Source organism: Apiospora marii (genome assembly GCF_038362585.1).
Source record: "Apiospora marii strain CBS 49790 chromosome Unknown utg000003l_segment0_segment0, whole genome shotgun sequence".
NCBI classification, from domain to species: Eukaryota; Fungi; Ascomycota; class Sordariomycetes; order Amphisphaeriales; family Apiosporaceae; genus Apiospora; species Apiospora marii.
In genome coordinates, this window is record NW_027117374.1 from 5,782,951 (window position 1) to 5,803,989 (window position 21,039).

The 21,039-nt window shown below is 51.6% G+C and overlaps 7 protein-coding genes across 7 annotated transcripts; 6 read left to right on the forward strand and 1 right to left on the reverse strand.

Annotated features, from left to right (window-relative positions):
• Positions 1-670: 670 nt before the first annotated feature.
• On the forward strand, positions 671-1,032 carry PG985_005373 (uncharacterized protein; the record flags this gene model as incomplete). Its single annotated transcript, XM_066825142.1, has 2 exons — positions 671-676; positions 754-1,032. The coding sequence occupies 2 exons, from the start codon at positions 671-673 to the stop codon at positions 1,030-1,032; spliced, it is 285 nt and encodes a 94-aa protein (XP_066688302.1).
• Positions 1,033-1,652: 620 nt separating this feature from the next.
• PG985_005374 (uncharacterized protein) lies at positions 1,653-4,475 on the forward strand (the record flags this gene model as incomplete). Its single annotated transcript, XM_066825143.1, has 2 exons — positions 1,653-3,798; positions 4,411-4,475. 2 exons carry the CDS (start codon positions 1,653-1,655, stop codon positions 4,473-4,475), a joined length of 2,211 nt encoding a protein of 736 aa, XP_066688303.1.
• A 1,675-nt stretch (positions 4,476-6,150) lies between these two features.
• On the forward strand, positions 6,151-6,366 carry PG985_005375 (uncharacterized protein; the record flags this gene model as incomplete). The annotated part of the gene is made up of 1 exon (XM_066825144.1): positions 6,151-6,366. The coding sequence occupies one exon, from the start codon at positions 6,151-6,153 to the stop codon at positions 6,364-6,366; it is 216 nt and encodes a 71-aa protein (XP_066688304.1).
• Positions 6,367-7,964: 1,598 nt separating this feature from the next.
• Positions 7,965-9,531, forward strand: PG985_005376 (uncharacterized protein; the record flags this gene model as incomplete). The annotated part of the gene is made up of 4 exons (XM_066825145.1): positions 7,965-8,263; positions 8,378-8,619; positions 8,681-8,738; positions 8,808-9,531. 4 exons carry the CDS (start codon positions 7,965-7,967, stop codon positions 9,529-9,531), a joined length of 1,323 nt encoding a protein of 440 aa, XP_066688305.1.
• Positions 9,532-9,726: 195 nt separating this feature from the next.
• Positions 9,727-12,319, forward strand: PG985_005377 (Peroxisomal acyl-coenzyme A oxidase 1; the record flags this gene model as incomplete). The annotated part of the gene is given in 4 exon segments (XM_066825146.1): positions 9,727-9,948; positions 10,129-10,596; positions 10,663-11,166; positions 11,180-12,319. 4 exon segments carry the CDS (start codon positions 9,727-9,729, stop codon positions 12,317-12,319), a joined length of 2,334 nt encoding a protein of 777 aa, XP_066688306.1.
• Positions 12,320-13,385: 1,066 nt separating this feature from the next.
• On the forward strand, positions 13,386-16,509 carry PG985_005378 (uncharacterized protein; the record flags this gene model as incomplete). The annotated part of the gene is made up of 4 exons (XM_066825147.1): positions 13,386-13,552; positions 13,600-13,805; positions 13,878-14,093; positions 14,153-16,509. 4 exons carry the CDS (start codon positions 13,386-13,388, stop codon positions 16,507-16,509), a joined length of 2,946 nt encoding a protein of 981 aa, XP_066688307.1.
• Positions 16,510-16,698: 189 nt separating this feature from the next.
• Positions 16,699-17,498, reverse strand: PG985_005379 (glycosyl hydrolase family 61-domain-containing protein; the record flags this gene model as incomplete). The annotated part of the gene is made up of 2 exons (XM_066825148.1): positions 16,699-17,127; positions 17,190-17,498. The coding sequence occupies 2 exons, from the start codon at positions 17,496-17,498 to the stop codon at positions 16,699-16,701; spliced, it is 738 nt and encodes a 245-aa protein (XP_066688308.1).
• Positions 17,499-21,039: the final 3,541 nt, after the last annotated feature.

Consider the following 21,039-nt stretch of genomic DNA (forward strand, 5'->3'; position numbering starts at 1 on the left):
ATCATACGGCCATAATATCGAAAAGGCAAACATGGGCAAACACCAACTGGCGAATAAAGTGTCTGCGAGATGTACAGAAGACGCGGAGGTAATATAGTATCGGGTTGGATCTTCTCCTTATGCACGTGATGTACTCTTTGGCGCCCGTGGTTAAAATGCAAAGTACGTCAAGCCGAAAGTGTCGAAGGAACTTTGCTACTTGGATGTGGGAGAACTTGAGAATATGAGACATGGACATGGGATACGCGGGATCACCACTTCCCACCAACGAAAGGGGCAAATCAAGGTTTGCTATTGTCTCAAACGATGCAAGGCTGTTCTAATAGTTTGCACCAGAATAGCAGCAGGCTCTCGGGCACTTACAGGTCTCCCTTTCCTTTTATTCGTATTGGCTTTAGTGGGTCTCAAGGCAGTTGGTCGTTTGCGATAGAAAAGGACCTGCAATCACTCAACCCTGCATGTGTTCCTTGGAGGTCCCTGGACTCGTTCGCTGCGGCCGCATCCAACCATCTGTGACCTCGATTTCTTATATAATACCTAAATGATCTCCCCATATCTTCTAAGACTTTTGAATTACAGCACTTGCAATCTAACTCACAGGCAACTTAGTTTGGCCTCATTGCCAAACTTTTCTTTAGATACAGGCAAACCCTTCTTCGTGTTTATGAAGATGCAGGTAGGGCGCTCACCACCAATTTCCTGATATAGCTTCTTCTTGGGCGTCGGCAACTGATGTCTTCTTAACCGGATCAGGTTCCACGCGGTCTCTTCATCCTCCTCGCCACCATCGGCGCCTCCTTGCAGCTCACCGTTGCCGCCCCCACCGCCGCACCGAAGCAGAACGTTGCGCAGGCCAGCACCTACTACCTCGACTGCGGCTCCAACTCGGTCACCAACCTGTGCTCGGCCAAGAACTCGGATACTCACTGCAACCCGACCACGGGCAAGCTAACGACCTCGCTGGCCGGCACTTGCGGCGCTTGCAAATGCATCAAGGAGGCTGTTTGCACGCGGGGCTGCGCCCGGAAGTGATCAAACCGACTTCTTCGAATCGAGGCCTGAAATAGTACAGGCGGAAACGGCATGTACTGGGGGCATTCCTTTGATGAGCATGGTCGAGGGGTCTGAGATATCAGCCAGCGCGGATGCACCTGTACAATCTCGTACGAGCAATTATAGCCATGGCTAATTGGAAAATCCATCTATTCTTCATAGCGCACATTAAGAATTTGCATATGAAGAATACCTAAGTAAGCATGACCAGATTTGAGCTGCGTCGTCTTTTATCGATCGTCCCTGTTTTGCTAGCCTTGTCAATCAACCCTCGTCCGCCAATCTCCATTACCTTGTCATATCCCCTTCCAAATTGGTCAGGCAGGTATCCATTCGCCCTTTTCGCATTCGCATTCGCTTCTTAAGGTGATGGTTGAACCAAAGGGCGCCAAGTGGAAAGGGGTTGGACGCTACGGTAGGGACACAAAGGGGAAGGAGCTCTTATCGATAAGTCGATGACGTAGCCCCACACAGCCACTTCCTTAGCTCTCCCAACGTCAATGATTACGTGGGGAGCGAAGGCCTTTCCATCTCTCGAACCCATCTTCTGATCATTCATTGTTGTCTGAGAAGTCACTTCAGGCCCAAAAACAGACAAGATGCTATCCGGAATCAAGAAGTTCGCGGGCGGTCTCCGCGACGGCGAAGAAGGCCACCATGACGAGAAAGGCGGCAAGGAGGAGCAGTCGCTGACCACCATCCTCCCCACGCGCGAGGACCGCGCCAGCCTGCTGCTGCTCGTGGTCGAGTGCCTGGAGGAGATGCGCCAGCAGATGGCCAACAACTTCGAGGCGGGCGACGTGGCGGAAGTGGACCCGACTAAGCTGGAAATCGCCCCTCCATCTCAATCCAGCGAGACCGCACTCAACGTCAGTAGCGAGAAGGCCGCGGACCAGCCCGACGGTACCGACGACCCGCTGCCTTCCGCTGAAGCAGAAGCCGGTGACGCGGCCCCCACCCCAGAGGAAAAGCTCCAGAAAGCCCAACAGCAGGCGCAGAAGCGACGGGAGCAGCTGGCCAAAGCGCTGGCCAAGGACGAGTTCGTCGCGCTCAAGAAGGCCTCGGTCGCGCATTTCGACGAGTGGCGCGACCAAGTCCTCGAGCGCGTCGGCGAGGTCGTCAACCAAGCGCCCGATGCGGACGACCCGGCCATCCAGAAAGCCAAGAACGAGGAGCTGCGCCGCCGCGACCACGACCAGCCATCCGCTGCGCCCGCGGGAGGCGCGGCTGCGGCTGCGGCTACCCCGCAGGACGACGGTGGTTTGGCCCAGTTGCAGCAAACGTACCCCCCTCAGGCGACGCCCCTGCGCGACCTCGAGGATGCCCACCGCATCCTGGTCATCCACTCCCTGCTCCTGCTTTTCCTCAGCCTCGAGACCTACCAGTCCGAGTCGCGCGTCTTGATGCTGCGGCTCGCCAGCTCCCTGGCCGTACCTCCGCAGGTCTTGGCCGAGGACGAAGGAAAGGTCGCCAACGGTCTGCTCGAAGCCGCCAAGCACATGAGCGCCGACGAGCAGAGAGAGGCCCGCGCCGACAAGAACTCGACGTCCCGCAAGTGGAAGGTCGGTTTAGGTGCCGCGGCCGGTGCGGTCCTTATTGGTGTGACGGGAGGGTTGGCGGCGCCGCTGCTGGCTGCTGGTCTGGGCACCGTCATGGGAGGTTTGGGTCTCGGCGCCACCGCGACGGCGGGCTACTTGGGTGCGCTGGCGGGGTCGGCCCCGCTCGTGGGCGTCTTGTTCGGCGCGTACGGCGCCAAGATGACGGGCCAGATGGTTGACGAGTACGCGAAGGAGGTCGAGGACTTCGCTTTCCTGCCGGTCCACCCTGGCAAGCGGGGCAAGGAGAGCGAAAAGCGGCATCTGCGAGTCGCCATCGGCGTTTCCGGGTGGCTGCTCGTCGAGGACGAGGTGGTAGATCCGTGGAAGGTCTTCCTCTCCAGCAACACGGAAGCCTTCGCCCTGCGATTTGAATTGGAGGCGCTGCTGAGTCTTGGCAATGCGCTGACGGGCTACGTGGCGAGCTATGCCTGGGGCTGGGCCAAGAAGGAGGTCATCAAACACACCATCTTTGCCGCCCTGGCTTCCGCACTCACTCTCCCCTACGGCCTCGCCAAGGCTTCACGCGTCATCGATAACCCGTTCAGCGTGGCCAAGTCGCGCAGCGACAAGGCGGGTGCGGTCCTGGCCGATGCGCTGATCCACAAGGTCCAGGGCGAGAGACCGGTCACGCTCATCGGCTACTCGATGGGCTCGAGGGTCATCTACGCCTGCCTGAACGAGCTGGCGAACCGCAAAGCCTTTGGTTTAGTCGAGTCGGTCTGCCTCATCGGCGCGCCCGTGCCGTCGGACACGGTGTCGTGGCGACGCATCCGCTCCGTGGTGCCCGGCCGCATCGTCAACGTCTACTCGACCAAGGACTACCTGCTGGGCTACCTGTACCGGACGAGCAGCCTGCAGTACGGCGTGGCGGGGCTGCAGGCGGTGCACGGCGTGGCGGACGCCGAGAACGTCGACGTCTCGGACATGGTGGACGGGCACACACAGTACCGGTTCCTGATCGGGTCGATCCTGCAGAAGGTCGGGGTCGAGGGTATTGATGGGGCGGTGGTGGGGCAGCAGATGCGGGCTTTCCGTCGCGAGGAGGCGGATAAGAAGAAGAAGAAGGATGAGGAGAAGATGTCGCCTGAGGCGCGGGACGCGGCGCTGGAGAGGGAGGCGGGGCGGTTGGGGGATGAGCAGCAGGGGGGTACGATTCGGGCGGAGATTCGGCGGAAGGAGGTGCCTAAGCCGTCGGGGTCGGGGTCGGGGTCGGGGTCGGAGGGGTCGCAGGTGCATACTTTGATGAAGTAGATGGGGGGAAGTAGGGGATAGACGATTGAAGTGAGGCGAGCGGTAAAACGATACCAATGAGATAGATAGACGGGAATCGAATGAAATTTTTGGCGTCTGTGCTACACGGGTATTCAAATGGCTTTGTACCGAATGATTGCAAGGATGATATGGTCGGTCTGTCTATGTGTAAGTATGGGCTGGTCTGTCTATTCTTTGTGGTATGTGGTCCTGTTTGATGGGAGTATCAACTCGATATATATATACATTTACATAGATGATGACGAAAGATAAGCTCTTATCACATGTGCCCGTTGAAGTGACATGCAGACCCAAATCCCAATCGCAATTTGTAGTGATTCTTTGAACTCACTGCAAGCTTTTTTTCAACCGTTGGTTTCATCGTCTGTAAATATATGCTGGTAATGCAGGCCTCTGTTTCGAGGTGCCCCTTGATGGTTTGGAATAGGGGGTCTGACAAGTCTTAAAAGACTTGCATTAGCGTAAGTGTTTCAACTACACCCTTTAGCGAACTCGCCTCCCGATGGTTTACCAATACAAGACTTCGATGCTACGGGAAACGAAGGAGTCTAAGCTAGGCTGCTGCTACAACGAACTATCTCTCCTGACGGGCCGAATCCGTACACTGCACGGGGTGAAACTGGAAGTAATGAACGTTTCCCGTTTCAAACGCAAACTAGACAACCTATGTGGAAGGTGACTAAGGAAAAGGGCTGGGTGGCTGAACGGCATAGCTTGGGTATCACACGAACAGGGGCTGGATAAGGGGGCGGCAATCGTCCATGGGGGCTTGTAGTGGTGGAACACTGGGGAAGGTTCAGTCAAACCAACTCGAGTCGAGATGCTCATACGATAGTTTCACTTTAGACGCATCTAGTTACTACTGATCACAGGCCGCCGCTGACTAAACTGCCCATGCAAAATGTAGCAATACTGGCATGAAGGCGATAGGAACTTCCTTAACAGCCCGGACACCGAACACCGGATTCCCGCGCTGATCAACGGGGCTCGGTCAGCTCCAGATCCACCCCCGCGCATCCCCCTTTCGTCAACGGGTGCTTCCGCCCAAGCGCTCTGCCCGATGCGACGCAGGGGAAGGAGTAACCTTGTTTGTTTGATGTTGGTTTGGGAATCGCCAGATATCAAATGTGCGGTGAGGATGCAGAGCCAACTCCGCATGTGCATGTAACACAACTCAATTGCGCTGAAACCTAGCTGGCATCTGGGATAACTCGGAAGGGATTCGGAAGATGTCGGTATTCTAATTGACTGGTTTTTGGTCACCAGGTAATACGTGACGTGGGGTGTCCAGTCTACGATATTGCGATGGCGCGGGGAGCAGTGGCTTGCTCGCATGACCTCTCGTGACTGGCAACTGCTCAGCTGCCGAATCGTACCACCAGCATCTCGGGGGAAAAGCGGGGGTCACTCGCCTATTTAGAGTTGAGGGAATCGGTTCCTCATTGCTAAGCCCTCACTACATCTTGCACATCATGGCGCGTCTTTTTACATATCATTGAGTCCCTTGATCCTTGGTATAGCAATTGCTTTCGCATCGTGGTCAATGTCAATTCAATGGCATCTCCCAGTTATTTGGTCTTTTTGAAGTTCGCCGTGATTGGATGACGGATGTGAACGAGTGGATACGGAACCTGCCCTTGACCCTGCCCCTGTGAAGACCACCTGAAATTCGTACCGAGTGCTCCCGCATCAGTCTCCGAAAGCAATCAATCCCCGTGGAGCCCCGCCATTTCTCGCCCCTGCATGAAACTTTTCGTGGACCATCACCATGTTTTCTCTATTAGTAGGTATTGTCACAGTTTCCCCGGAGTTGAAGCCATGTGCTGTAGAAACCCGGTCACCCCCTTGGACTCGAGGCACTAGCTCCGGCCCTGCGCCATTGCCATTCTTCGGGATGCAATGACGTTGGCCGTCTGTATAGCCTCCGCTGATAAGCAGCGCCACATGCCTGGTACCGAGTGCGAATGGACCATTCGGCAGTGATGGGTTCGCCCAAACGGTAGACGACCGAGACGTAGTCGGAACCCACGACATCAATTGGTACGCCATGTCCTCGGCCGATAGATCAATCATGGAACCCCGAGACCGTCGCAGATGGAGGTCAGTTTGATGCACGCGGCCATGTGCACCGGCCCCGTAATACGCCGCCAGGAGACATCAGTAGACGACATCGGCACGCCCGCGCCGCGCCGCACCGCCGGAAACCGAGGCCGAATCGTGACGATCGATGCGTTGGGGGCGCAAGGACGACCATGACATCCCCGAGGGCCGTAATATCGACATCGACATTGGCCGCGAGCCCGCGCCGGGCTACGACGCAGGTAACACCATGGAAGTTCAATCCGGGGCTGGAAGCCAGAAGGTCAGCCACGCACCCTCTAGCGGAGAGCCTCACTGGACGGCGATTGACACATTCTGCGTTGTTAGTAGAGACGGGGAGTGAGGAGAAGCGCGCCAGTCGCTTGGGTCAGTCGATACGCCAGATGGCGGCTGTCGGACTCCATGACCAGGATCTCGGAAGCGAGACGAAAAGCTTATTGGCTGGAAGGCACGGGCAGCGTTGAGTTGAATGCGTTGTTTGGGTATGGCAGAGTAAATGTCGGTCAATTGGTATTCAAGATCGCGCATCAAGTCTTGTACGTCGCTTGGCTGGAAATCATCGTGATTAATCAATTCGGAACGAGCAATCCTGTTAAGCCCCGTCTCTGAATAGTGCCATGAAAATGCAAGTGTGGAAAAGTGTTCCAACTTTCTAAAAGTGGATGCGACAACTGCGACAGCCGTGACCACCCAGATTAGACGGTACTTGTCTGCGCATGCGGGATTTCCCAAACGACCCCCATTTCATCTTCGTGGCCTTAATCCTCGGAAGTTGGACTTAATGTCGCGCTTTATGGAAAAGCGAGTTCGGGAAAGATGATTTGGTGCCTAGCTCTCTACATAGCCACAAACGCCTATCTCCGGTGATGGTCGAAGAAGTCGGGACCACTGGGTGGGGGGTTACGCGAACACCAACAAGTTGCTTAAATCGCTTGCTGATAGTAGTAGACACTGGCAATCCTCTGCTCACCAACCCGCCGGCTCTAGAGTTATTCATTGGTTGATCATTTGTGTCTGCCCGAAATGCATACCTCTTAAGCTCAGCACATAAGCTTGCTAGGCTTGCTCGCTTGCCAACGAAGTGATGCATCTCAGACGTGTTAAGTGCTACCTGGCTCTAGCGGGCAATGCAGACAGCAGTGGCAGGAGCTTTCTGGCAGTGGGTGGGGTTTCAACCATTTCTCTGGGCCCGACGAAAAGGGCCCAATCGCCTGAACCTCGTGTGCTGATTCGCCCCCTCCACTGTCGACTTGCCCTCTTGGGAAATGCCCCCCCAGAAGCAGGAAAAAAGTCAATTGCCACGAGGGAAGGGAGCAGCCGTCCAGAAATTGAACAATTTGAACCTTGATTCCCAGTCTTTCCCATCGAACGGTTCATCTTTTGCGCGTCAGTGCCGCTTTCCACAGCCGCAAGAAATGGGACCTCAAACGGTAGACGGACCAGGTTTTGGGGGCAACGTCCGGCACTAAGGCGAAGAATTGGGCCAGTAGTCCCCTGAAAAGCATAGGCCCAGCCCTGCACGGCCCGCTGTGGGCTGGCTTCGAGGCTTTTTAGAGGCGACAACGCGACTTGGGGGGCACCTGCGCACCAATTCCGCGCCTCGCATCGCAATTTTTGGGAAATCAGAACACCGAAATCTCTCCATGAAACCCGTTATTTCATGCAGATCGATGGGCTGATTTGCTGAGATTAGGATCAGGTAGATCCAGACCCTGGGGAGTGGAGGAGTCTTCTTTCCTCCAGGGGTCTCCATCGCATGTTTCCCTGGGAGAAAAAAATGGAAACGAAAAAGATCAAAAGACGAACCTCTGCCCACTGCTTGACGCAGCCGTATCTAGTCCACTGTTCAGTCGCCATCGCATGATCTAGGCACATGTAAGCAGAACAGCACCATCGGAACCCACGATAGCACTACCATACCACCAAGGTCGTCAAGTCAACATGTCGGTCCCATCGTCGGACTTCAAGGTCATCATCGCGGGCGGCAGCGTCGCGGGCCTGACCCTGGCCAACGCCCTGGAGAAGGCGGGCGTCGACTACGTGCTGCTGGAGAAGCGCGACATCGCGCCCGAGCTGGGGTTCGCCCTGCTGATCCTGCCGTGCACCACCGTCGTCCACGACCAGCTCGGCGTCTCCAAGCGGTACCTGCCGCCCGCCATCCCCTTCAGCACCCGGGACCACTTCGACGAGCGGGGCGGCGTGGTGAGCCGGAGCAACGAGGGTACCCTCATCGGCGAGAAGTAGGTCACACTTGAAATCTCGTAGAGAAAGGGAGGGTCGGGATTGGTGAAGAGCCAAGTATTGCTCGGTTTAGAAACGTGTGCTAACGAGGAGGTGATGGTGGCGTTTCACAGGGGAAGGCGGCCTTTGATCATGATTGAGCGCAGCCGGTACCTCTGCGCCCTGCGCGACAGCATCAGCGACCAGTCCAAGCTGCGCGCGCGCGAGGGTATTGTTGGTTACGAGGAGGGACCCGACGGCGTGACCGTGACTACGGACAAGGGCAACCGCATCCAGGGAAGCATACTGGTCGGAGCCGACGGCGTTCACAGCTCGATCCGGTCCATGCTGTATCCCAAGATTGATACCACCAAACGTGCGTCTCATTTGGTTCTCCTGGTTTCGAAAAGCGAGCTGACACAAGGCCATGGTAACAGAGTTCGAGACGACTTTCCGCGTACTCATTGGCACATCATTCAACCACGACGTAGATAAGTAAGTCAAACTGTGTTACCTGGGTGTCAATCGCTCAAGCATGAGCAACTAGACTGACCTACCGAGCAGCAAGGAGAAGCTCCTGATGAAGGAAGGGTCCACGAACCACACCATCTCCCCCGGCGTCGGCGGCCTGGCCTGCGCGTCGATCCCCGGCAAGATCTTCTGGGCCATGTACATCCCGCTGGAGAAGAAGCCTCTGCCCGAGTCGGGCAGGCGGAGCTACTCGGAGAGCGACATCGAGGAGGCCATCGCCGAGTGCTGGGACGTGCACTGCTGCGCCGAGTCGACGTTTGGCGACCTGTACCGCAGCCGCACCGCGACCATCATGGTGCCGCTGGAGGAAGGGGTGGTGGACCTGCCGTGGAGCAGCCCCGGGGGCCGCGTGGCGCTGGTGGGCGACGCCGTGCACAAGACGACGGCGACGCTGGGGCTGGGCGGCAACGCGGCCGTCGACGGCGTCTGTTATTTGACCAACGAGCTGATCCCCCTGCTGCGGCGGACCATCACCGGCCAGGAGGGCAGCCGGCAGCCGACTTCCGCGGAGCTGCAGCAGGTCATGAAGGCGTACGAGAGGCAGCAGAGGCCGCGGGCGGCGTACGCGATGAAGGCGTCGTACTACGCGACGCGGTTCGAGACGCTGCACAGCTGGTGGGCGTGGGCGGTAAAATGGGTCTACGGGCTGCTGCCGGTGGGGTTCAAGGTGCGCGTCTTTTCCGACTTCAATGGCAGCGCCCCCGTCTTCGACTGGCTGCCCCATCCCGACGCCCCCGAGGGCAAGAAGGAGCAGTGAGGCGATTCAATCCGGCTGGTTAACTCTTCCATATCTTTCATTCCCTATCTCTGGTTGCTTTTCACATGTGATTAATGGCCAGTTGGCGGTCGAGACTGCCTTAATCCCCTAGGGAGAGCGGGAAGTGGAGCGGAATTGTCGATGATTCACAAGCTTGGCCTGTGAGACAAGTGGAAATGATGGAGCGTCACGATCATGAGTCGCGCTCAGCTGAAAGTTGCCGACCTAATAAGTCAGAGGGTCAATCATCCCGGTGGGGCGAAACCAGCTATCGAACTGCTTGCTACTTTGCTTTGCCAGGAGCCAGGTGCCAGGGGCCAGATCAGCACTCTACACTACCCGAAGGCCTCGGCTGGCTCAACCATTTTCTGGGCCGAAATAGCGTCCGTCGTCATTCAACTCGGCAAGGCGTTTGTTGTTTGTGTCGGACAGGAAGGAGCATTGATTCAATCAATTGTCGCGCAAGCAAACATTCATGTACCATACATCTTAATAGTACTTTTTTTTCTACCCTGACTTATCAATTGATTGAGCGTCATCATCCAACAAACCACCGCAGCAGCAGCAATTGAGGGCCAATACTTAATTCAATCACAGCAACTTCCCCGTAACCATGCCGCCCAATCCGCCGTGGGTCAAGAAGCTGGCCGTCGCCTCGCCCACGGGGCCGAGCTGCTCGCCAAGGAGCGCGCCGCCAGCAACATCGACGTCGACCAGCTGGCCGAGTACATGTTCACGCAGGAGGCGCTGGACCGGCGCGAGCGCGTGCTCAAGGTGCTGACCGCCGACCCCGTCTTCGACAAGGCGCAGAACTACTTCCAGGGCCGCGACGCCCGCATCAAGGCCTCGCTTGCCAAGGCCAAGCGCCTCACCCAGCTCGCCGTCCAGCACAAATGGTCCCCGGAGGACCACGCTTGCGCGAATGACCTGCTGACCGAGGCGACGCCGTACCGGCTGCACGACACCATGTTCCTCATTACCCTGCGCGAGCAAGGGACGCCGGAGCAGCAGAAGCTGTTTTTGAAGAAGGCGGAGAACTATGAGATCATTGGCTGCTACGCTCAGGTATGTGCTTGCCGTCATCTAACCACTGCTTAGGTCAATTAGCTCACTGTGACTCAATTTCATTAGACCGAGCTAGGCCACGGCTCCAACGTCCGCGGCCTGGAGACGACGGCGACGTGGAACCAGGCGGACAAGACGTTCATCCTCCACTCGCCCACGCTGACGGCCTCCAAGTGGTGGATCGGCACCCTGGGCAAGACGGCCAACTACGCCGTCGTCATGGCCCAGCTCATCGTGCACGGCAAGCACTACGGGCCCCACCCCTTCCTGGTGCAGATCCGGGACCTCAAGACGCACGCGGTCCTGCCCGACGTGCACGTCGGCGACATCGGCCCCAAGTTCGGCTTCAACACTATGGACAACGGCTTTCTGCTGCTGAACCAGCTGAAAGTGCCCCACGTCAACATGCTGGCCCGCTTCTCGCGCGTCGACCCGGAGAGCGGCAAGTACCAGCGGCCCGCCAACCCGTCGCTCATTTACGGCACCCTGACCTGGGTCCGCAGCAATATCGTCCTGCAGTCCGGCTCGACCCTGGCGCGCGGCGTCACCATCGCGACGCGCTACTGCGCCGTGCCGCCGGCAGTTCCAGGACCTCGACGCCGCCAAGGACGCCGTCGGCGAGAACCAGGTCCTCAACTACACCATGGTGCAGTACCGCCTGCTGCCGCTGCTGGCCGCCACCTACGCCCTGCACTTCACGGGCCAGAGCATGGTGCGCCTCTACCAGGAGAACCAGAAGCGCATGTCGGCCGCCGCCGACGGCCAATCGGACGCGCGCCGCCGCCCGGGGCCCGAGGAGCTGAACCCGGGCACCGACCTGCTGGCGGACCTGCACGCGACCTCGTGCGCGCTCAAGGCGTACGGCAGCACCGTCGCCGGCGAGGGCCTCGAGACCTGCCGCCGCGCCTGCGGCGGGCACGGCTACAGCTCCTTCTCGGGCATCGGGTCCTTCTACGCCGACTACCTGCCCACGCTGACCTGGGAGGGCGACAACTACATGCTGACGCAGCAGGTGTGCCGCTATCTCCTCAAGTCGGCCCGCGCCGTCATCGCGGGCAAGGCCGGCGACAACGACACCACCCGCATCCTGAAGACGTACCTCGACCGCCGCGACACCACGGGCGCCGCCTACGACATCCTGGCCTCGGACGCGGACCTCGTCGCCGCCTACGCCTGGCGCGTCGCCCACCTGACCTTCGAGGCCCTGCAGCGCCGCGACGTCGAGAAGCAGTCCTGGAACTCGCTGCTCGTCGACTTCTATCGGCTCAGCACCGCGCACGCGCAGTACATGGTCGTCAAGTCCTTCTACGACGCCCTCTTCGAGCCGACCCAGGCGCGGGCCCTCGAGAACTCGCTCGACCGCCAGTCCGTCGCCGTGCTGCACAAGCTGTTCCGGCTGTTCGCGCTGCACACCCTCGTCGAGCGCGAGGCGGACGAGTTCTTCGCGGCCGCGGCGACGACGGCAAGGCAGATTGCGTTGGCGCGGCGGGCGGTCATGGCGCTGTTGGGGGAGGTGCGGCCGCATGCGGTGCGGTTGGTGGATGCGTGGAAGTTCCCCGATTGGCAGCTGGATTCCAGCTTGGGGCGCTACGATGGGCGCGTGTATGAGGATATGTTTCACCGGGCGAGCGAGCTGAATCCGCTGAATGAGGTGGTGTTTGACTCGAACCCGAATAGCAGTGTGCTGTTCCGCGGGGAGGCGGGGATTTCGAGTAAGCTTTGAGCAACAGTGTGTGCGTGTTAGATTATTGGTTGGGTTCGGACCGGTTGCTTTGAGTTGTGTGTAGAGATTTGAAGGGCATTTCGGGTTAGATGTCATGGGCGACTAAATACTACAGCATAGATAAAGACCAATAGAGCTCATCTTCACCATGGAAGTGGGAGTGTATTCTCGACGCATACTATTGCCAGTTATTGTATGTATCTTGAGCGCAAGTGTATCTTTTACCGCCAAACCAAGTCAACCCAATCGGCAGATGCAACATATGGCTCTATGCCTTGGGACGATCCGCGCATGGTCCAGTTACGCAGCTGCTACGAGCACGACAGCCTGAACGATACCTTTGGGGGCCGTTTGCTAATGTCAAGGGTGCTCATGGTGGGGTTGTCATCCCCCCGCCCCCCAGCAGCATTCCGGTGCTGGCGATTCGGTACAACGTCGGATCAGGCTTTGAACCAAAGTAGGCCATCAATCCGACTTTGGAGCATAGTCTTAATGGAAGGCATGGTAAAGCCCTTGGGGCGGCTGCCAATTAGGCCAACGAAATCACTCAGATAGGTGCCGGATCCATCTCACTCAGTAACTGTCTCTTACTCCCGACATCCATGTTCGGTGAGTCCTGGCCACCATCAGCAGCCTCGCTCAGTGACTGGTGCATGTTGAATCGGGAATCGAGCCCCAGATTGAACACCTGCATATCAGGAACAGTGGTTGGTCAGATTTCGGACATGGTCCACAACGAAGAAAACGCTACTGCATGGCCAGCCTGGGGGTTTGAAACTGCAGGATATTGTCAGCGATTCACTGGTCAGATTCTGGAGTGACACGGGGGCGGAGACTTCGTTGGTCCTGCATACCCCACCCGGTGCCGTATCTTTGGCCTCCCACTCAAGATGTGCATTGTTCCGTAAGGCTATATCAAGCTCCAGATCCTCCTCCATGCCCGAACTTGATCAACCACCTCTTCAATACACATAGAATATTCTTCATTGCATTGTGATAACACCACAAGTCACTGAGCCGTCATCCCCTACAGTCTTTCGTGGCCCCATGAGCCTTCGCATTCACTATGACCTCCCTGCCTCCACCCCGTCCAGCCCTGCTGTGGCAGCCAAGAGACTACACCGTGTGGGACGCCAACAGAGACCGAATCTATGAGTACTATCTGGTTGAGAAAAAAGACCTCAGCGAAACCAAAAGGTTGATGGAAACACGTTATGGGTTTCCAGAGCACGAGTAGGTGTTGTCCCACACACTTAAAGTTACTGCCTGAACCTGACAAGATCCAGCAAGAATATGTGGGAGCATGTTCTCCTGAGGCACTTCGGCTTCCGCAAGAACCTCAGCAAGTCTGACTGGGCACCCATCGGTCAAAGCATTGCCAAGAGACGGAGACTTGGGAAAGACACGTATGCCATAGACCTATGCGGCGCCCAGGTACCAAGAAGGCGTGTCGAGAAGAACATACCCCAGGAAATAGCTCTCGGTGGTGAGTATATGATCATGAGAACCCTATTGCTCTATAACGTATATCTGGTGCATGGATCTAATTCGATGACAGCCAACAGTCCCAAGCTGCCTCGAGACATACTCATCAGAACGCCGCCCCCTCAAGAACCCTTCGCATCGAGAGAGTTGCAACGACGGGTGAATATGTCGGATCTACCGCATGCTACACAAGCAGTAGCTTTCATTGCTAACATGCTACCGGAGCGAATTCTGGAGGTGCGAAGGAATTCGCCTTTCATCCAAACCATGCTCAGGCTTCCTGTTCTTCGTGAGTTTTATACTAAATACGCCATTTATAATTATCCATCTTGATACTGACAATGACAGTGGAGTCATATGTGGTCACAGACAATGACATACGAGACTCGTTCGCGTCTCTTTCGCAGATGTATCAACAACGCCCATCTCCGAGACTATTCGGCACATCCACTTCCTTAGAAATATTATCATTCGCTTGTTTCTCGGTATCCAGTAGAGCATGGATCATAGAGCCTCGCCCATTACTCGATTGGATTGGAAAGGTTGTCGACCTACATTTCTTACACGGCATCTTTTCTGCAGACACACCGATGCTAATTCAGCTTTGGTGGTGCCTTCTCAATGAGGCCCAGGAACGCAGGAGTCTTGAGGCATTCAAATGCTTGATCGAAGTTGGCCTTCAGGTTGCAAATGGACAGTGGGCCCGATTCTGCCTACAGTCCTGTTTCGCTGCGTATCAATGCATGCGCAATCTGGTCCCGGACGCTCCATTTGTTAAATATGTGCGTGAGATGGTCTATACTGGTATCTCCGTGAAGGTACTGGTGATTGACGATCCCTTACTCTTTTGGATCAGCGCAGCAAACATGGCAGATATTGCTATGATGGAGATATTGGCCCACGCAGGCTATGGCGTCTCCGAACTACCTACTCTTCAGCAGCAAGCCGTCCTCTGGTCGCTTTTTGAGGGGACTGGAAAGTCCAAGGTCACTTGCTTGAGGTATTTGCTCAAAGCCGGTGTAGCCACCGCCCCCGTGCTATTGAATGAAGTGTACTGGCGCGGGCCTGGAATTGCGATGCTTGCCATAGACCGTCTATGGCTTGGACTCAACCCTAAATATACGATGCTACTCAACGAAGTTTACAAGAGTAGTTCGCGAGGCGACGATACGGTCACAGTCTCTGGTATTTGCAGAGCTGCTTCTGACGGTCTTGACTCTTTGGATCATTACTTGGTAACGACCCCATGTGCAACAGTCAAAACCAAAACAGTGCTCCTGGAAATCGCCCTGTCGGAAATAGCTGCCAAGGGACGTTGTGGCGTTCTCGATTGCCTTTTGGATTACGGCATAGACCCCAACGTCCCTTCTCTAAGCGGAAACGATTTCAGCGGCCCCGATTCATCTCCCAAACTTTGGAATCCAACACTGCGTGCGATCAAGACTTGCAACTTGGAGGCAGTGAAAGTACTTTCCTTCCGAAATCCTTCACTTGACTGTCACGATTGCTTTGTCAGCGTGTTGTCACAAATCGAAAATTATAACTGCTGGGTTGATACCATCGAGTTACTCAAGACGTTAGGTCTCGATCCACAAAGGTTTGGAGATGATCGGGTCATACAAGCAGCTCTATCTGAATGTGACTATGGGAATCAACAGGGAGTTGAACGAGTTGCTCGAATATTCGAACTTTTTAACGTTCGATTTGACAAGAAGATTGATCGAATGAACTTTCTACAGATGGCCATCCGACAACACTGCTCTTTTTCCACCGTGGAAGTATTGTTACGTCACGAAGCCGATGATTGCCCAGAGCTGCTGTTCGATGCATTACAGTCCAATTCGCAAGACAGAGAGAGGATTGTACAATTGCTCCTAGAGCGTGGCATGGAGCCGTCTACTGGTGATGCGAGTCGTATTCTTGAAGCCACGCTCGCGCGACGACAAGGCAATGCGAGAAGGATGGAAGAGAGTCTCAGATTGTATTGCTTGATGCTGAAACGTGGTGTAAGATGGCCTGTCAAAGCTCCAACATGCGGGACCAACCTGATCACATTGCTTCTTGGTGTTGAGGCTGATGATTGTTTGATTGTTGACGTCTTGGATGCTGGATATGATCTCAGTTTGCAAGGTCAACATAACCCAAGAACCCCTTTGATGGAAGCAATCTCAAGAGGCCGCATGGAACTGGCGCTCGACTTCATTCGTCGAGGGGCAAATGTCAATGCGGTAAATTTTCCCAGGGATGGGGATATTGCACTGGAACTCACTGCACTTCATATTGCGTGCGCCATGGGCGCACCGTTATCATTCATTCGCACATTGATCGACGTCGGGGCACGGGTGAACACAGGCTCGGAGTTTGAGGCCTTCACGAGCTTGCATTGTGCTGTTTTCGCTGGATCTTTGAACATTGCATCTTTTCTGATATCCCGTGGAGCATTTGCTAATGCTGCAGCCTCCTCAATACAGGAGAGAACATTGTCGCCTTTGGATTTCGCAGCCGAAATGGGTGACTTGGAAATGTGTCAGCTGCTTTACGACCTTGGGGGCAGGAGTGCTACCAGGGTCGTCACGGATGTCGATGGGGCGGTTCAGCTCGCAAGACTGGATTACCGTCTGGGAGTATTGCAATTCTTTGAGGAACGTGTAGGGGGCTTGGATAGGATTCCAGACCTCAAGGGGAAAGTGCAATCTTTACTATGATTGGGGAAATGGGACTGGTTGGCCTTCTTGCGCACATGCTTGCCCTTATGGATAACAGTGGACTATTTGTATAAGCATATACACCTTCCTAATTATGTACAACTGAGAGTCCTTCAAATATAGTTCCTTATTCATAAGTCCTCCTCACCATGCTGCAAAACACCCATCCCATCATCACTCGCCAGGTCCTCACAACATCTTGTTGAAGTTGTTGTTGTTCGGCCACATCGCCGGCCCGGGCATGGGACAAGTCTTGGGCTGCGGGTTGGCCCAGCTGTCGTACTGGAAGAAGGGCTGGTCGCGCTTGTAGACCCCCGGGATCTGGAAGGTGTTGCTGGGCTTGGCGCCCGTGTAGCTGCTCTCGACCTGCAGGTGGGCGCACTGCAGGAAGAACTCGCGGCCCTTGTAGGGCTGGTGCGTGGCGATGTGCTCGATGCGCATCAGGTACTGGCCCGCGGGGATCTCGGCGGGGAGCGCGAACTTGAACTGCTTCTGGCCCCACGACAGCCACGACTTGTCCGCGGTCGAGCCGTCCCGGTGGCCCAGCTGGTACACCTTGAACCACTCGCCCGAGCCGTCGTAGTCGCGAACGTCGCCGGGGGCTTTGGACATGTAGATCTGTGGGGGGTCTGTCAGCAAAGGGCATTGCAAGTTCAAGCGTTAAAGCGTCGGTCACACACCTGCAGCGGCCCCGGGTGCTGGATCTCGGCCTGGACGTTGGTGGCGAACCCGACGACGTCCTTGCCGGCGACGACCTTGGCCGTCTTGGGCTGGTTGCGGTGGTTCTCGGAGCCCTTGTTGCAGCGGAGGTCCTTGCTGTCGATGAAGCGGCCGTCGTCCCACGAGGGCATGTAGCCGTTGTCGTGCTCGCGCACGTACTCGTGGGCGCCCGTCACCTGGTTGTTGATGATGAGGTGCGGGAAGTGGTAGTGCGCCAGCGTCAGCACCGGGGCCAGGGCCGCGAGGGCGAGGACGGGGAGGTTCTTCATGGTGGTGATGAGGTAAAGGGTGGTGGGTTTGAAGCGAAGGAGTGAAGGACGAGGAAGTGAACGAATGGTGTGCTGCAGGTGTGCAGGTATCACAAGTCTGGGGAGCAGAAAGCAGGATGCGATGAGGAAGGGGTGGAAAGAGTTTTGAACCGATGAGACCGGTCCCTTTATATCTTTTTGGGTAGCAGTATGCCCTCGACTACGATTTGCTATATAAGATGTCGTTTATTGCCAAGCCCGACACCATTCGATCGTGGGGCCCGGGGTACAATACTGCCAAGACCAGCAACACTAAAAATGGACAATGATCCTCACAGTCCGGGCTCCGCATCCATTTTGGCCAACTTCGCCCCGACTCGTTTCTGCTTTTTTCTCCGAGAGCTCAGAGGCGGGATTTGACGATGCTTGGTTATGATTACTCGGTAAGCAAGTGCCGTTGATTGATTGCATCTCGCCCGATTGGCGACTCTAGATTGCCTGGTCTGCGGATGCAGGCTTCACTGCACACGCTTCAGGCCCGTTGCATTTCGGACCGCTCTCCCCCTGCGGGTCAAATGGCCAAACCCCATACGTTGATAACTGCCATCGTCCTTGTCGAGTTGATCCTGGTGTTTTCTTCTTTTGGATGGCGAAGCAGCGACGGGCCACCTAAAATGGGATGACCCAACTCCCGGGGCGACTGTTCTGGAAGCGCCATCACTTTACCAGCCGCTCTCCAGCTTTATCCGACAGCGCATGGCCCATTAACAGAACGACTGCCCTCGAATGTTGCAGTCGTTTAGAATCTATGGTAGCATTACATAGTCACAGTGGTGTTATTGCATCTTGTCCATAGGTGGCCTTGGATTGTCCCGTTGGTGACCGGTTCGGTGCCAGAGAGTGGTTAATATCAGCACATCGGAAAAATTGCAGGAGAGCTTGGACGGCCCAGGGCGCTACGCTGCGAAACGTCGTTGGAGGCGGAGGACTTGACTCTTGGGGTCTTGATTAGACGACGCTGGGGCTTTTGGTGGGGAGCATAGTCTTGGCTTGATGCGACGCTGCCAGATCCCGGTAGTGACATTTATATCTGCCATGGTATATCAGCGCGCGCTTATCCACATTTTCAGGGCTTTTCCATGCGCAACTCGCCCGGAGATCCCTTATCCCTGGCGATGATCGAATGATCAATGATCGTCGCTCGAGTTGGCTCTCAAGATGAGACGAACTGGAGGTGGTCGACCTTGTTCTGGCATTTCGTGCCTTTCAAGGATGTCGGCAACGGCCGGTCTCTTCTAGTAGACCAAACATACGTTTTGATTAGAGGACGGACATGTCTGTTTTGAGCCTTACCTTACTCGCTCTTTTATGCATGCATTCGGGTCCCGATTTTGGCTCAGCAAGTGGCATGACTCATGTCCAACCTTCGAACTTCAGATATCATTGCCAAAATTTGAGACTCGATAATAGGTATGCTCCAATGACAGCAACAGTAGGCAGGATTTGGGGTCTGGTAAAGGGTTAGGACGTCCCATCAGCCTTGTCCTTTGGGTAAACCTCTTTAGGACCCCTAAATTACCATATCGTTATTATTATTATTATATTCTTTAACGTTTAAAATATAGCGAAATTATACCGGACCTCTTTAAAGGTATAAAACGTACTTTTATTTATTTATTTATCCTTTAATAATATATATATAATTTTAAAATTAAAGGAATATTTTATATTTTTTAATTTATTTCTATAACTTTTATTTATTCTATTTTAAATATTTAATTTTACTTTTAATAACGTTTTTTATTCTATATAATATTTTTTATAACCGTAACTTTATAATATTTTTAAGGTTTCTTTTAAATATTTTATTAACCTTTAAATTATAATTATTTTTATCGATTTATTTTATAATATTTTTCTATTATTTTCTTTTATTTTTTTATTTCCTTTATATTTAAAAATAATCCTATTTTAAATATTTATATTTAATAATAATATAAAAAAAGTATAATAAAAATATATTATTTCGCCGCTTAAAGGATAACGATTTTTAACTCTTTTAATTTTTTATTTAAAAGATTTAATATAAATATATAAAAAATATATAAATTACGCTTTTAATATATATAATATAATTATAGTTATCCTTTTAAAAAGTAGATTTTAATAAAGTAATTTATAATTTAATATTATTTATTAAATTTAATTAAATTTTAAAAAAGTTATATTTAATATAATTTAAATAAAGTATTTAAAAAATCCTTATTTATTTAATATAATAATATCGGAAAATTATTATTTCGTTAAAATTTACCGTCTTTTTTAAATAACGGTTTTAACGATTTAAATTAATTATTTAATAATATTTAATTATATTTATAATAAATTATATATTATATAATTTTTATAATTTAATTAAAATTATTATATAAATATAAATAATAAATTTCTATATTTAAATATTTAAATTTATCGTAATATTATTTATAATTATTATAAATCGTAATTATTTATAAATATTAATCGAATTATTTTTAAAAAAACTTTAACGTTTTAAAATATTTATTAAATTTATATTAAATATTAACGTTTTCTAAATTAAAAGAATAATTAATATTTATTTATTATTTTATTATTTATTCCTTTAATTTTATTTTAATCCTTAATTTAATTCTTATTGTTATAAATTTAAATTCTAGATTTAAAAATTTAAACTTTACTTTTAATTTAATTAAAGCGTTTACTTTTTTATTCTTTTTAATACCTTTATAATTTAAACTTTATTTTAAAGTAATATAACTTAAATCTATTAAATAATAAATTGTAATAAATATTTATTATAATATAAATAATACGTCTTTTGAAATAACCGTTATATTATTTATATAAAGAATAATTTTATTATTTAGAAATTATTTCAAGGTTTTTTAAAAGTTTTATAAAATATTTAAAGTTTTTATATTATATACGATTTTATATTTATTTATATTACCTTTTCTTTTAATATCGACGGTTATTTTTATATATATAATATAATTATATTTTAATTCTTCTTTAAACTATAATCTATCGAAAAAAATAATAATTTTTTATAATATTTAATCTTTAAATTAAATATTAAAGGCTTTCGTTATTTATTTATTTTTATTTTTTTAATAAAGTTTTTTTATAAATTAATAATAAATTTAAATATATATAATACTATTTTTTTTTATATATCTTAAATATTATATTATTAATTTTAAATTAATTTTAAATAATCTAATTTTCTTAACTTTTTTAATTTTTAATTTTATTTTAAAAATAACTTTAATTATTAATAAATATCTTTTATATATTATTTTAATTCGTAATAAATACTTATACTTTACTTTTTAAAAGGCGAGTTATATCGTAAATAATTTATTAATTTTAAATAAAATATTATTAAAAACTATTCTTTATATAAAATAAACCGTTTTAAACAATTTATAAATTATTTTATTTAATAAATTAATAAATTTATTTTATTTAATATAAATTTTTCTATTTTAATTTTTAGTAAACTTTTATATTATATATT